The sequence below is a fragment of the Balaenoptera acutorostrata genome, chromosome 1, assembly GCF_949987535.1.
Source record: "Balaenoptera acutorostrata chromosome 1, mBalAcu1.1, whole genome shotgun sequence".
Classification (NCBI taxonomy): domain Eukaryota; kingdom Metazoa; phylum Chordata; class Mammalia; order Artiodactyla; family Balaenopteridae; genus Balaenoptera; species Balaenoptera acutorostrata.
In genome coordinates this window covers 119,593,193-119,606,899 of record NC_080064.1, presented here as the reverse complement: position 1 = coordinate 119,606,899, position 13,707 = coordinate 119,593,193, and the positions used below count along the sequence as shown (strand labels likewise).

Here is a 13,707-nt window from a genome sequence, read left to right as displayed (position 1 = left end):
TTCTAAACCTGGTTTTGTAATACCCTAAAAGGTCCACCATCTTCCTCAGGAGAATTGTAAAACTGTCAGAAAAATTCCCAAAACAAGCAAATTGGAATTAACTTTTGGCCAAAGCATAGTAGCTCTAGGACAGGCGAGGAAAAATGCTGTCAGTGATGGGAGCCGGGGCTCGGGAAGTGAAGGGACGGGACAGGAGCAGTCACCATCCTCAGTGTCTGGGAGAGGTCTGCTCAGGCTACCGCAGAGGAAGAGGACACTTGTGCCACATTGCCAAGGCTTTGCGGAGTCCCATACTTTAAGGACTGCAACTCCTGCTGCACGTTTTAGAAGAGGCTGCTTTGGGGCGGGGGTGGGGAGTGGGAAGGCGCAGACAAAGAGGACAGTCAGGATGACAGCACTACCGGAGAGCCTGCGTCATGGTCGAACCTGGGAAATATGATTGGCTAAAGACTGTCTCCTTCACAGAGTAAACCACCTTAACAACCCCCGAGGCCTGGCCAGCCACTGGCTGTGGGCACGAGATGGCCAGCCGGCCTGGCACGTGTCAGCGGGCCTGGTGTGAGGCAGCCTGAGGAAGGTGGTGCTGACACGGGCAGGGGCAGGGCTAGCCAGATCCTCCACGGCACCCAGACTCGGGACCAAGGCGTGTGCCAGTTGGCTGCCCTGAGTCACTGGACAGGCAGCTTTCCCGACACCCAACTCCACAGACACACTCTGCCCTCTGTCTGTTTGCCGGGGCACCTCACCAGCCCCCTGAAACCACGAGGAGCTTCAGTCAGAACGCAGAGGCCGCTGGCCCTAGAAACAAGGCGAGAAAGTGGAGACGTTCCTTGTAAACGGATGAGGAATAAAGTCTGTGCCTCTCTACAAGGATGAAGCGCCCACTCCTAATTCACTCAGCCCCACGCCGTGCTGGCTGTGAAAGGGAGTGAGCTCTGGTCACTTCCGCAGAGGGGTCACCGTGAGGGGGATACAGGCGACTAAAGTGGCCAGGGCTGGCAAGCGGCAAGGTGTGCATTCCAGTGGAGACTGTCTTTGGTTCTGAGGGTGGAGCTCCATTTCCGAGTGTGGTCCCCAGGGCAGAGCTGACAGCATGCGCCTGTGCGGGCATGGGGGGGTGGGAGGTCAGGGGGATTAAGGAACGCCCATCGTCCTGGCATACACAGGGTGACATAAGGGAGAGGGGCCTGCTGATGAAGGGAGTGGGACGTTGGGACTTATATCTAAAAGTGGTACAGAAGGTTCTAAGCGGGAGGACTATATTCAGATTTGTCAATTTAAGGAAAGTACTGGGTGCTGTTGATGCCCAGGTTCTGTAGGTGTTGGTCGTGCAAAGGCACATTGAGGCAGCGTCCCTGACCTGGAGTTGCCGCAAGCTTGTATATGAGACACATAAACACCATTTCAACTCAGGGTGGTGAGTGAATGCATAGGGTGCTTTGGGGTCAGAGACACTCTCTTCTGAAAAGAGAAGCTGACCTAGCTGTCTTGAGGGATGAGGAAAAAACAGCCAGGAAGGAAGGTAGCACTGCAATGAGAAGGACCAGAGCCGGCAAGAGCCCCAGAAGTGAACCAGTTTGGTCAGGGCCAACTACGCATTTTGTATAGCCCAGGGCAAAATGAAAACAGAGCCCCTCGTTCAAGGAGCAGGAGAAAAGTGCCATTGAAGATAGTCAGTATAAAGCTGTTTCTTTCTTCTCTGGCCTCTCTCTCTCACTTGGTTTTTTTCTTTGGATTTCATGCGATTGTAAGTAAAGGAATATTAAAAACTTGAATAGCATGAATTTTATCATATTGTGCACTGCCGGTTTTCAATGCAAAGGTCAGATTATTTAACTCATGTGGAATCCACCAAAATGACAGTTGGTATTTCATGGCTGCTACGTTCGTATGCATTTTGTGCCTAGCAGACCAGTGGAAACACACAAAACTAACTCATCTCTTTCTGTTTCACTTTTTTTTTTTAATTATTATTTATTTATTTTTGGCTGTGTTGGGTCTTCGTTTCTGTGCGAGGGCTTTCTCTAGTTGCGGCAAGCGGGGGCCACTCTTCATCGCGGTGCGCGGGCCTCTCACTGTCGCGGCCTCTCTTGTTGCGGAGCACAGGCTCCAGACGCGCAGGCTCAGTAGTTGTGGCTCACGGGCTTAGTTGCTCCGCGGCATATGGGATCTTCCCAGACCAGGGCTCGAACCCGTGTCCCCTGCATCGTCAGGCAGATTCTCAACCACTGCGCCACCAGGGAAGCCCCCTCCATTTTTAATCCATTAAGTTTGAGGAATCAGGAGGACACACAGGAGAGAAATGTCTAGTAGGGGTTGGATGTCTGGTGCTCAGAAACAAACGCAGGGCTGTATAAGAGCTGAGTGTGCCCAGGGAACACAGGAAGAACAAGAAGATAAGGGGCTAAAAGTGGGGCTCTAAGGGATAACATCTGAAAGGTGGGCAGAAAAGAGAACCAGCCAAAGGCAGCATGACCAGGGCGGTGAGCAGGGACCAGGAGAGCAGAGTGTGAAAGCCCAGTGAGCGAGGGAGGTGGGGGGAGGTGGGCGGGGGTTTCAGACAAAAGACAGGCTTGACTCGAATAAAAAGACCAGAGAGCATCCCTGATGGACAGTGTGTAAGCATTTAAGGCAGCCATCAGGTGAGGAGTTGCGGAGTGTGCAGGAGAGGCCTGCCGCGAGAACTGAGAGCCCCAGAAGGCACGGAGCCTCTTGTTTGCTGATTTCTTTGTGTTAGATGGCAAGATTTGAGCAGGTTTATATGCTGAGAGGAAGAGCCCCTACTTTTCAGACCCCGGGGACCTTTGATGCAGGGCCAACTGTCTCCCAGGACTATCGATGGTTAAATGAGTTAATACATAGAGACGGCTTAGGAAGTGTTCCCCGTCACCATGCTTCGGGGGAACAGTTCTAAGATGAGCTGCAGGCGCCACTCTCTTTTCTCTTCAGTGCCTTCGAACTATCTCCCTCCCTTCTCTCATTACCCTTGAAAAGGAGTAGACATGCTGCGTCTTCTCTCCAAGGCTGACAGTTTGCTGCCAAGGGTGGGAGCATCTGGACGGCCCCAGATTCTCAGACCTGGGTCTGGGCCTCATGGTTTACTGATCTCCCTTGAACCTGTCTTCAAATGCTCTCAAACCACCCTTGTCTGTCCCACTGTTCCTGCCTGGGCTGGACCACCCTGTGGGATGCCGGCATTTGCTCCGAGGGCGTGTGGAGATACAGCCTGAGGTCCCGGGTATCAGGACTTTGAAGCTGTAAGCTGGGACTCCCCTCTTCCTACAGAAATAAAGATGCCAGAAGCTGACTCCAGCTGTATTAGTTTCCTATGCCCCCTGTAACAAATTACCACACACTTAATGGCTTAAACAATAGAAATTTATTCTCTAACAGTTCTGGAGGCCAGAAGGCTGAAATGTGTCTTATAGGACTAAAATCAAGGTGTCAGAAGGCTGGTTCCTTCCTGAAGCTCCAAGGGATAGTCCATTTCTTGCCTTTTCTAGCTTCAGGTGGCTGCCAGCATTCCTTGGCTTGTGGCCTCATCACTCCAATCTTTGCTTCCATAATCAGGTTGCCTCCTCTTCTGTGGTCAAATCTCCTTCTGCCTCCCTGTCATGAGGATACTTGTGATTGCAGTTAGGACCCACCTGGATAATACAAGATAGTCCCCCTATCGCAACATAGTCTCTTTTGCCATATAAGGTCACATTCACAGGTTCCAGGAATTAGGACCTGGTTACCTTTGGGAGCCATTACTCAGCCTACCATACCATCATCAGAGTGCATTTTCCAAGCGCTCTTGTGAAGTAGGTAACGCATATATTATACTTGTTTTACTGTGGAAGAAATTAAAGCTTTGTGACCTTTTAAAAGAAACACAGACTTTGGAATCAGTAGCAGGGCCAAGACCAATGCCAGGCCTCTGTCTGCAAACCTGGGGCACGTTCTATAGCCTCACGTTAAGCCCCTCTCATTGCAGAGCCTTAGTGCTGAGACAGGACCCTGCAGGGATTTGGGGGGCTGCCTGGGGCAATGCGGTACATCGAAACTTAGATGAGTCCTGGCTTCCAGGAGCTCATCTGCAGTTTCCATATCTGGGCAGAGAGGTGGCATAGCCATGGCAGAAACCCCTGGCCTCGCACAGCCGTTTGTAGGGCTCTGGGCATGGCTTGGGGGCTGCCTCTCAGACAGGGAGTTGATGTCCTCACTGGGCTTTTCCAGGGGAAGGGGGCACATAAAAATGCCCCTCCCTGGGGATGGCATGCTAGGGCTCACCTTAGTTCTAAGGAAGCACAGCTTCTCCACTGGCAAGCCAGGGCCCTGCTCGGCGCCAGGGAATGAGATATTTTCCATCAGACCTCTGTTGCCTGGGCTCAGCCAGAGCCTTCTATTTTATTGTCTTGAGCAGATGAACTCACGTGGGGGAATGAGGCTTTGGCTGGTAGGCTCTGTTGTTTGTCTTACAGAGGCCAAAACCCTCTCCTCTCTGTTGGACCAGGACCTAATAAACCCCACACGGAGATGCCTGAACCCTGCCAATTGCACCCAACTGTGGGCCCTGCCTGAGAAAACAATGTTTATCCTACTTTCAGACGCCTGGCTGCCCCAGGCCCGGGGCCAAGGGCACAGCGCCTGCCCTGTCCTGCCAGCTCAGACCGCTATGCGGGAGCAGAACGGATGGAACAGACTGCAACAATTTGGAAGTGGGCGTGGCCTGGAGTTTAGAGAACCCTGAATCTGAATTGTAGCTCCTTGCTCTTTGGTCCCACGTGAATGTCAGGGACAAATTACTCTCATCACTGTTGCCCATGTGTGCACCAGTCTTGATGGCAGTTGGGGGTTATTCTGCTGGTCCCAGCTGCCAGGAGGAGTAGGAGGAAGTTGTAAAGCCTGGATTAATCTGCTTCTCCCACTGCCCCCTCCATTGTCCTCTTCCCATCTCCTTCATAACCCACTATTGCAGAGACAAAAAGAGCACGTGCTCTCTGTAGTCTCATGTGATTTCAGTATCATTCAGGGCCATGTTCAATAGTAATACTGCATATTAAGCATGCAGGCAGGCTTTCAACTTGATTTAGAACCCAGCATGGTTCTAGTGGTCTTTTAGGGCCTCTCATGGGCACCAGGTCTCTCCAAAGAGTCACTCAGGAGGACATTGCAGAGTTCCCTTAAAGCAGACTTGACCTTTGAAGGAGTCTCCTACAGCCAGAGTAAGCTCCTTATGTGGGAACTTGGTCCCCGGCCCCTCCAGTTTCCCAGAAGGGGGCCCTGGCATCCTGCCCACAGAGGCATAGGCTTGAGGACAGCTCTCTAGGACCCAGAAGGTGGGCCTCAGGGACATGACACACACTGCACAGTCAGGGCTGGTCTCTGCTGGTGGCCTGGGCCAAGCCCCTTGGGGTAGCTCAGTGGCTGGTGAAGCTCCATGTTCCTGGTCATACCTGTAAAGTCCTCTCCTCTGGTCACACTTCTCATGCTGCCGTGTATTCATCCAAGTTTCAGAACATCTGCTCAGTGCCCGTGGCCTGCCAGACACTGTGTATTCTGAGGACTGAGGACACAAAGAGGAAAGCCACAGACCCTGCTCCCCGGGGCTTATGCTCTGGGTGGGGGTGGGCTTTGAATCAGGAGAGAGATGCACAAACACTGGTGAGACATAAGATGACATGTCCTGTAAGAGAGCTACATTCACAGTACTATGGGAGCAGGATGGCATCCAATAAAAGGCTAGAATGGTTTTTCAGAGGAGGATGTGGTGTCAGAAAAGGGCATTGGAGCTTAGATCCTTGAGGGGTGAGTTTGTAGGATTGAGAAGTATGAGGACAGCAGGAGCAAAGCATGGTGGCATGGAAGTGGCCCAGGATGGTGACAGTAGATGGCTTCATAGGAGTAGAATATAGGATAGATGACAGGATTAGCAGGGGATGATGCTGAGAAAATGTCTGGCATCAGGTTGGCTATACAGGGCCGTAGAAGCCTGCAGAGGAGTTCAGGCTCCAGGTGGCGGAGCCAGCAAGGGTTTTAGGGGTGGGGCGTTCTTCGATCATCCCAACCTCTCCATCCACCTCTCCTCCATCAGGAAGGTGCAAGGACACCCTCTCCACAATCACGGGGCCAACCACGCAGAACACATACGGGCGGAATGAAGGGGCCTGGATGAAGGACCCCCTGGCCAAAGATGAGCGGATTTACGTAACCAATTATTACTATGGCAACACCCTGGTAGAGTTCAGGAACCTGGACAACTTCAAACAAGGTACGTGACATGGGTCCACCTTAGGGGGGTTCCTCCTTCCCCACTGTCCTCTGTTTTAATCATGGCCAGATCTCTTAGGGTGGAGACAGTGGACAGGAAGGGCAACGCCTTCTGATGGTAAAAGAACCTTCTCTGGTAGCGGGATGTCCCTCTTACACACTCCCTCACATTCTCTGCTCTCTCATCTCTCAGCCCTGCCCCTCCTTCCCAGTCCCTGGGACATGGGACAACCTGGAGTCTGGTCCAGAAAACAGTAGTGATACATCCTCCCTTTCCCATGGCCCTTGACAGTTTACAAACCATGCTCACGTACATTAGCACTCTGGATCCTTGAAACAGCTCAGTGAGGGGAGTGGAAATCGTTATTTCTAAATGACAGATGAGGATGCCATACAGAACTAGGAAGTGGCAGAACCAAGACACAAACCGTGGGCTCCAGACCTCAAGCCAACGGCACGTCCCATCTCTCTGGGCTGCCCCCTCCCTGCCTGGCAGGCTGTCTCTGCACCGTTGCCCTCGAGCCTTCTGCCTTCTCACTGCCCACAGGTCGCTGGAGCAATTCCTACAAGCTCCCCTACAGCTGGATCGGCACGGGCCACGTGGTGTACAATGGTGCCTTCTACTACAACCGGGCCTTCACCCGCAACATCATCAAGTACGACCTGAAGCAGCGCTATGTGGCTGCCTGGGCCATGCTCCATGACGTGGCCTATGAGGAGGCCACGCCCTGGCGGTGGCAGGGCCACTCGGATGTGGACTTTGCCGTGGATGAGAATGGCCTGTGGCTCATCTACCCGGCCCTGGACGACGAGGGCTTCAGCCAGGAGGTCATCGTCCTGAGCAAGCTCAACGCCGTGGACCTGAGCACACAGAAGGAGACCACGTGGCGCACGGGGCTCCGGCGGAACTTCTACGGCAACTGCTTCGTCATCTGCGGGGTGCTGTACGCCGTGGACAGCTACAACCAGCGCAATGCCAACATCTCCTACGCCTTTGACACCCACACCAACACGCAGATCATCCCCAGGCTGCTGTTCGAGAATGAGTATTCCTACACCACCCAGGTAGACTACAACCCCAAGGACCGCCTGCTCTACGCCTGGGACAATGGCCACCAGGTCACCTACCATGTCATCTTTGCCTACTGACACTCCTGTCCCCCAGAAGCAGAAGTGCAGAGGGGCTACTGGCACCTTGTGTGTGTGTGTGTGTGTGTGTGTGTGTGTATGTGTGTGTGTGTGTGTGTATGTGGGTGTGTGTGTTGTTTAAAAAATATATATTATTTTGTATAATATTGCCAATGTAAAATGACAATTTGGGTCTATTTTTTTTATACGGATTGTAGATCAATCCATACGTGTATGTGCTGGCCTCACCCTCCATGGTTTATATTTTTGTGCAAATGAACTTCTCCTTTTGACCAGTAACCACCTTCCTTCAAACCCTCCACCCCCTCCAGCTCCCACATCTCGATCAGAGAAGGTTTCTTCATCTGGGTCTTGCAGGCAGCTGGCACCAGAAGCAGGAGTGAAGGAGGCAAGAAGGAAGTGCTAAGGGGCGGGAAAAACTGTTTTATGTATTAGAGAAGTTTTTTTAAAAACCCGGAAAAAAAATGCTTTTTTTTTTTAATAAAGAAGAAATTTAAAATCACCCCCCAGTGCGTTTTTGTTTAGCACTGATATGACTGGCGGGCTTCGATCCCTCCCCCCAGAAGGAGATGGGATCTGTGTCCCATAGAAATCCCCTCATGCTGAGCTGCCCCAGGCAGCTCCCCTCCCCTCCTAATGAGGGGCTTCCTTGTGGCAGCAGGAAAGGGGGTGTTAGAGATTTGGAACGAGCTGACCCCTGCACTCGCTTTAATTTGGGGGCATTGATCCCTTCCCGTCTCTTCCACTGTCTCACCAGCTTCCTTGCGCTGTTCTGCTTTTTTCTAGTCATTAACCAAGATAGGGGAACCTGTTCATTCCTTATTCCTCCTCCGTGTGGCCTGGTGGTTGGCACTGCTGAAAATACAAAGCTGAGTGTGACCTTGACCCTGTCCTTCTTAAGAAGCTTACAATCCATCAATCAATCTTTCCCCTCCCCATGATCCTCTCCTCTGCCTCATCCTGAACGTTCACCTTCAGCCAGCCTTCCTTCCCAGCTTCCCCTCCAGGAGAAGGGCCTGGTTCTGAAACGAGGCCCCTGAGGGAAGTGTTTGCAGGATGGGAAGACCTGCCGTCCCTCCCCGTGCACGGCCCGGCCCTGTGCAGTGCCTGTTGCCCACAGCTTGCCCTTTCCTCCACGTTACACAAAACAGAAGACAGAAAAGTGGAAAAAAACCTGAATGGGCGTCTCCTGAGTTTATGGGTGGAGGGCAGAACCCAAGAATGACGTGGGAAGACAAGCACATCATGTCACCACACTGTCCCCACCCTCTCCACCCCACGCCCCCCATATAGGGAGCAGCTGCTGCCTGCTGAGTCCTTCCGCACAGACACCCTCCCTCTCCACGCTCCCCAGTCCATCTTCGCGCTGCTTACACCTCTCTGCACGGTGCATGGCTTCCACGCCCACCCTGCTAGCAGCTTCCTCCACTTAGACTATTTCAAGTAACAAATATCCAATGACTTCACTTTGTCTTGGGACTGTTTGGGTCAAATTCTCCTGAGCAAGTGCAAGTGCCTGTCAGGCTTGGAGGCAGCAGCAGGGTTTAGAGGCGGGGAGATGGTATGTCCAGGGCTCAAAAAGGCTTTGGTGGATGATGTTGGTGGTAAAGCTGCCTACGTCCAGAGTTCTTACCCGACCAGAGGAGAGAGAAAGCATTTCCTCCCTAGATCCTGGCCCTTCTGTCAGGCCCCAGTTGGAGACCACAGCAAAGTCAGCCTGAGCCCAAGGTAGGGCTGCTCCGAGGGAATGGGGTAAGCCAGCAGGAGAGTTGCTGGTGGGGAACTCACATCTTACGGAAATGTTTAGCTACCTATCCATCCATCTATCATCTACCCAGTCATTCATCCACCGACCCACCCATCCATCTATGTAAAGTGATATATTTACAGTTGCCAGATTCCCAGACCAGGGCTTGTCACCCAGGGCACACTCACCCCGCCTGGGACTTCCCTGCTGGGTGGCCCAGAGGCCGGGGCCGGATGTGTGCCTCTCTCCCACTTGTGCCTGACCCTCAGCTTACTCTCTTTGCTGCTGTCCATATGACACCAAGGCCTCCCAATCTGCCTACTCCTCAGGTTTCTGCACGAACCTCCTAAAAGTTGCCCTGCCATGTCAAGAAAGGGAGTTCTCAGACTTCACGTTTCCAGAGCGAGTGACCTTCGATAATGGACCTCAGGAACAAGCAATCAGGGTCAGTAGGAAGTGGTCAGGGCTTGGTCAGGGCCCCAGCTGTCATGCAAAATAATTAGTTCTGGGAGGCCTGCCTCACAAGTGCGGGTGTAGGATCCCAGGCCATGAGCCGCGTCCCCTGAAAAGCCAGAACCCAGGCTGAGGAGCCTCAAGGCAGGAGGGGCAGAGCAAGGGCCAGGCAGCAGTACTGCCTAAGCCACAGGAGTGGCTGTCCTAACCGTCCGTGGCCTGGATCCGTGGATCCCAGGACAGGTGGTCAGCAGGCAAGGAGGGCTGCCCTCCACCCCTCGGTGACTCTGGGTTAAGGCTCCAACGTGGAAACTCACGTGGCCGCTTGCCCAAGAGTCAGTTTTCCTGCCCTAGCTCCTCAGAGCCCCCTCTGTAGGTGGTCAGCAAACTCCCCCTGCCAGGAGAGCCAGGGGGCCATGAAGATCAGCCTCTGCGGATGCCAGCTGCAGCCCCTCTGGGCGATCTAATTGCCCTGCGGCCGAACTGCCCACTCGGGCCAGGTGAGGATCCTCTCCCCAGGTACCTCCCACACGCTGCAAGGAGGAAGCGGCGGAAGGGGTGACCTCAGGCCTGAAGCCGGGTGGTGGGAAACAGTTTCCCCGAGCACATCCAGGACTTCTCCAAACAGCTTTCTCATCGTGGGTTTGAGCTTTGGAAACATGAAGAACTAGAGAACGAGTTTCTCAGAAAGTTGAAGAGACCGAGCAACAGTCAGGTATGTACCCACCTTCCCTGGCCTTCTCCCCACCTGTGAAATGAAGGGGGATTTTCCAGCTCTCAGATTTGCTGAGGCTTCTCCGGGCTTTGTAACCTCGCACCGAACCTGAGGCATTTTAATCACTTGATACTGACGGGAAAATAGATTTACTTTTGTTTTCCTATTGAAGTGTTTCCCAACAGTATCATTTTCAAAAGTGGAGAAAAATAAGACTAGCAATTTATCCTACATTCTTTTTACCTTCGTTTATTCATGTATACATGTATTCATTCAACAAATATTCATGGAGTCCCCCACTGGGGATCCTGAGGGACCAAGACAAAGTCCCTGACCTCAGAGAGCTTATATTCTGGAGTGGAAGAGAGAAAAGAAATAGATTTATATGTGATATGACAGGTGGCAATAAAATAAAGCAGGGAAAAGGTATAGAGAAACACAGGTGGAAGAGAGGGCGTGGCTTTTTGTGTAGGCAGGTGAGAGAAAGCCTGTGTGATATGGGGACATTTGGACAGAAGCAGAAGATAGCCAGGGCTGAGCATGCAGACCTCTGGAGGCTGACAGCGGGGGACAGGACCAAGCAAAAGCCCTGCAGCGGTCCCACTCAGCCGTATCAGCCCGGAGTCCCTCCAGGCACAAGGTGAGGCTGGCCAAAGCACCTACAACCAACCCAGCACCCTGGGCAGTGAGCAAGTTTATTCTGCAGCCGCTCGATATGCTAACTCACCTGAACACAATTGGGTGATGGCGTGCAGGCCTTTTTCTCACTTGCTACCACCAAGTGAAGAGGGATGTCTGCTGGAGGAAACTGGGTTTGGGTCCTGACTCCCCAACTTGGCCTTCATGTGATCTCAGACAAGGAGCACACACTGCCTACAAGGAGGGTAGGTGCACGGAAGATTCAAGCAAGGCAATGCAGGTAAAAGTAAGTGAAGAATATTAGCCAAAGTCCTTATTTAAATTTCTCAAGCAAGCTCCTCCTCTTGACTTCCCTGATAGTCTCCTGATCTCTGGGATATAAGCTTTAGGCTCCTTTCTTAACTCTCCCGGACCCCACAAGATACTGTCCTTCCACCCGAGGTAATATGGGAGGCAGTGGGTACTTGTGGACAAATCTTGGCTCTTTCCTGTTCTGGCTGTGTGATCTTGGAAAAAATACTGAACTGCTCTGAGCCCTCAGTAATGGATCTGTCATATATGGCTGTTTGGGGACTTAGTGAAATAACATCTAAAGCATAAGGCAAAAAATAGGCATACAATAGTTTTTATTGTGACAACTTTCAATCAATCAGAAAAATACAGAGGAAAGTATAATGAGCCCCCATAACCCCAACAACAATAATATAATAATTATCAATATTTCATTATATTTGCTTCAGTTTTTTAAAAAGTTTTGCTGACGTGTTTTAAAGACATCATGACATTTTACCCAAACTTACTTCAGTAGGCATATTTCTAAAAAAGGACATTTTTCTACATAACCTCAATGTAACAAGATTAACAATGATCCCTTAAAATCGATAACACCCAGCTCTCATTCAATTTCCCCAGTTGTCTCAAAAGTGTCTTGTACATTTGGACATTTGAATCAGATCAGTCAATGTCTGCACATTGATTTTATGGTTTTGCATCTTAATTCTCTTTTCTCTCTCTCTCATAAATTTTAAATGTTGGAATAATTTAAGATTTACAGAAAAGTTGCAAAGTTAGTACAGAGAGTTCCCAAATACTCTTCACCCAGTTTCCTTTATTTGTCAAAACTAGGAAACCAATATTGGTTACGTTACTCCTAACTAAATTCCAGTTAAATCTTTTAGTCTAGAATAGTTTCTTCCTGTTCTGCTCCCTTTCTTTCATGCTTTGATTTGCTGAAAAAAATCATGTTGGGTTTTCTGCAGAATATCACTTTCTGATATTATCACTTATCTGATTGCTTCCTTCAGCTATCATTTAATTTATTCCTCTCTCCCTTGTTTTTCCTTTAAACTGGAAGTTAGATCTGAAGGCTTGATTAGATCCAGGTTCAACTTTTTTGGCAAGAAGACTGCATGGTGATGCTATGACTTGGTGTTCAGTGTTTTCCATACTTTCCCTACTTCTTCCACGGCCCCTCTTCAGCCTCACCACCCCAGGATGGCGTACTGCAAACACCCCATACCAGTTCTACTGCCTCCTGGGTCCTCTCCCACAGATCTGCCAAGCCCATGGCTGACAGATGAATCTTGCTTTGATCATGTCCCTGTAACTGTCAAATTGAACAAGAGTGTCTCCAGGGCTGTAATCATCAGGCACCTTTATTTTTCCTACCAATATCCCTGTACATTTTTTTTGGTGAGCCTTGTCTTTTCCTGCTCTCATATGAAAACCTGGGCAGACCCTTTGACGTTTCTGGGAAGTCTTAGGTAACAAAAAAGTCCTATGGCCGCCTTAAATAAATCAACACAGATTCAGCTGAGTAATTAAAACGTCCAGTCAATTTTAATAATCAAAATTTTGGACTTGACTTCAGCCACATCCCTGCTTCGGCTTGTTGGAGGCAGGAATCCTGCTGATGGTGGGGGGGTCATCGACTCTCCCAGGTGGCTAACTTTGGTCCAGAGTTGAATAGGAGGGAGAGAGGGGAACAAACGGGGCCGGAAAATTATGATTTGACTGGTAAAGACATGGTGGTCCAGCTCTGTTGGGAGGCTTTTAAAACACTCTCTCTCGGGCACCTTTGTGGGTCCTTTGAAGAGCATCTTCCTCTTTTGATAGGGATGCTTTTTCGTTTTCTCTTCGCAAGGACTAAAGCATCTCTGTTTTGGCTGGTCGTCCACCCCTTCTCCAGCCCCTAGGATGCTAGTGATACCTCCAGCAGCATGCTGATAAAATCTCTGTCCCTCTAAAATGGCCACTTGGATTGAACTGAAGATGACCCCACGTATGACAACATCTGGTCCATGGAAAATTTTCACACATTATTTATTCTGACCAAACCTGGGAGTGCAGATTGGCCTCCAACTAAGTAATCTTTGCTCTACTGAAAAGTAGTTACCCAGCCCATCTTCCCTCTCTAGGTCTCCCAGATGGGAACCAGTCACTTGTCCACTGTGACCCCCCAAAGTACAAAGAACATGGATTAAGTGTCCCAACTGGTCCATTTCAAGCTCTCTTCCCTTAGCCTTGAGGGGAAGCCCAGGGGGGAGGGTTGGGCCTCTGAAAAGCTCTCTCCAAAGGAATCCTCTTCCAACATTCTCCTTAAAAATATCCAACTCAATTAAAAAAAAAGTAATCCTAATGTGGGTGAAGAGTTTAAAAGTCTCTACCCAGTTTCCAGACACCTCCTTGGTGAATACATCATGCAGACTTGCCCCTCCTTTGCAATGAGAGATCTAGTGTCTCCTGGGGT

The 13,707-nt window shown here is 50.7% G+C and overlaps 1 protein-coding gene across 4 annotated transcripts in view; it reads left to right on the top strand.

Annotated features, from left to right (window-relative positions):
• Positions 1-7,907, top strand: part of OLFML2B (olfactomedin like 2B) — a 36,384-nt gene extending 28,477 nt beyond the window's left edge. For all 4 annotated transcript variants that reach the window (XM_057531745.1, XM_007171685.2, XM_028163850.2 and 1 more), the window contains exons 7-8: positions 6,080-6,256; positions 6,803-7,907. In XM_057531745.1, the coding sequence (XP_057387728.1) occupies positions 6,080-6,256; positions 6,803-7,404 (779 nt within the window). In that variant the 3' untranslated portion in view covers positions 7,405-7,907. The remainder of the gene's footprint in view (positions 1-6,079; positions 6,257-6,802) is intronic.
• Positions 7,908-13,707: the final 5,800 nt, after the last annotated feature.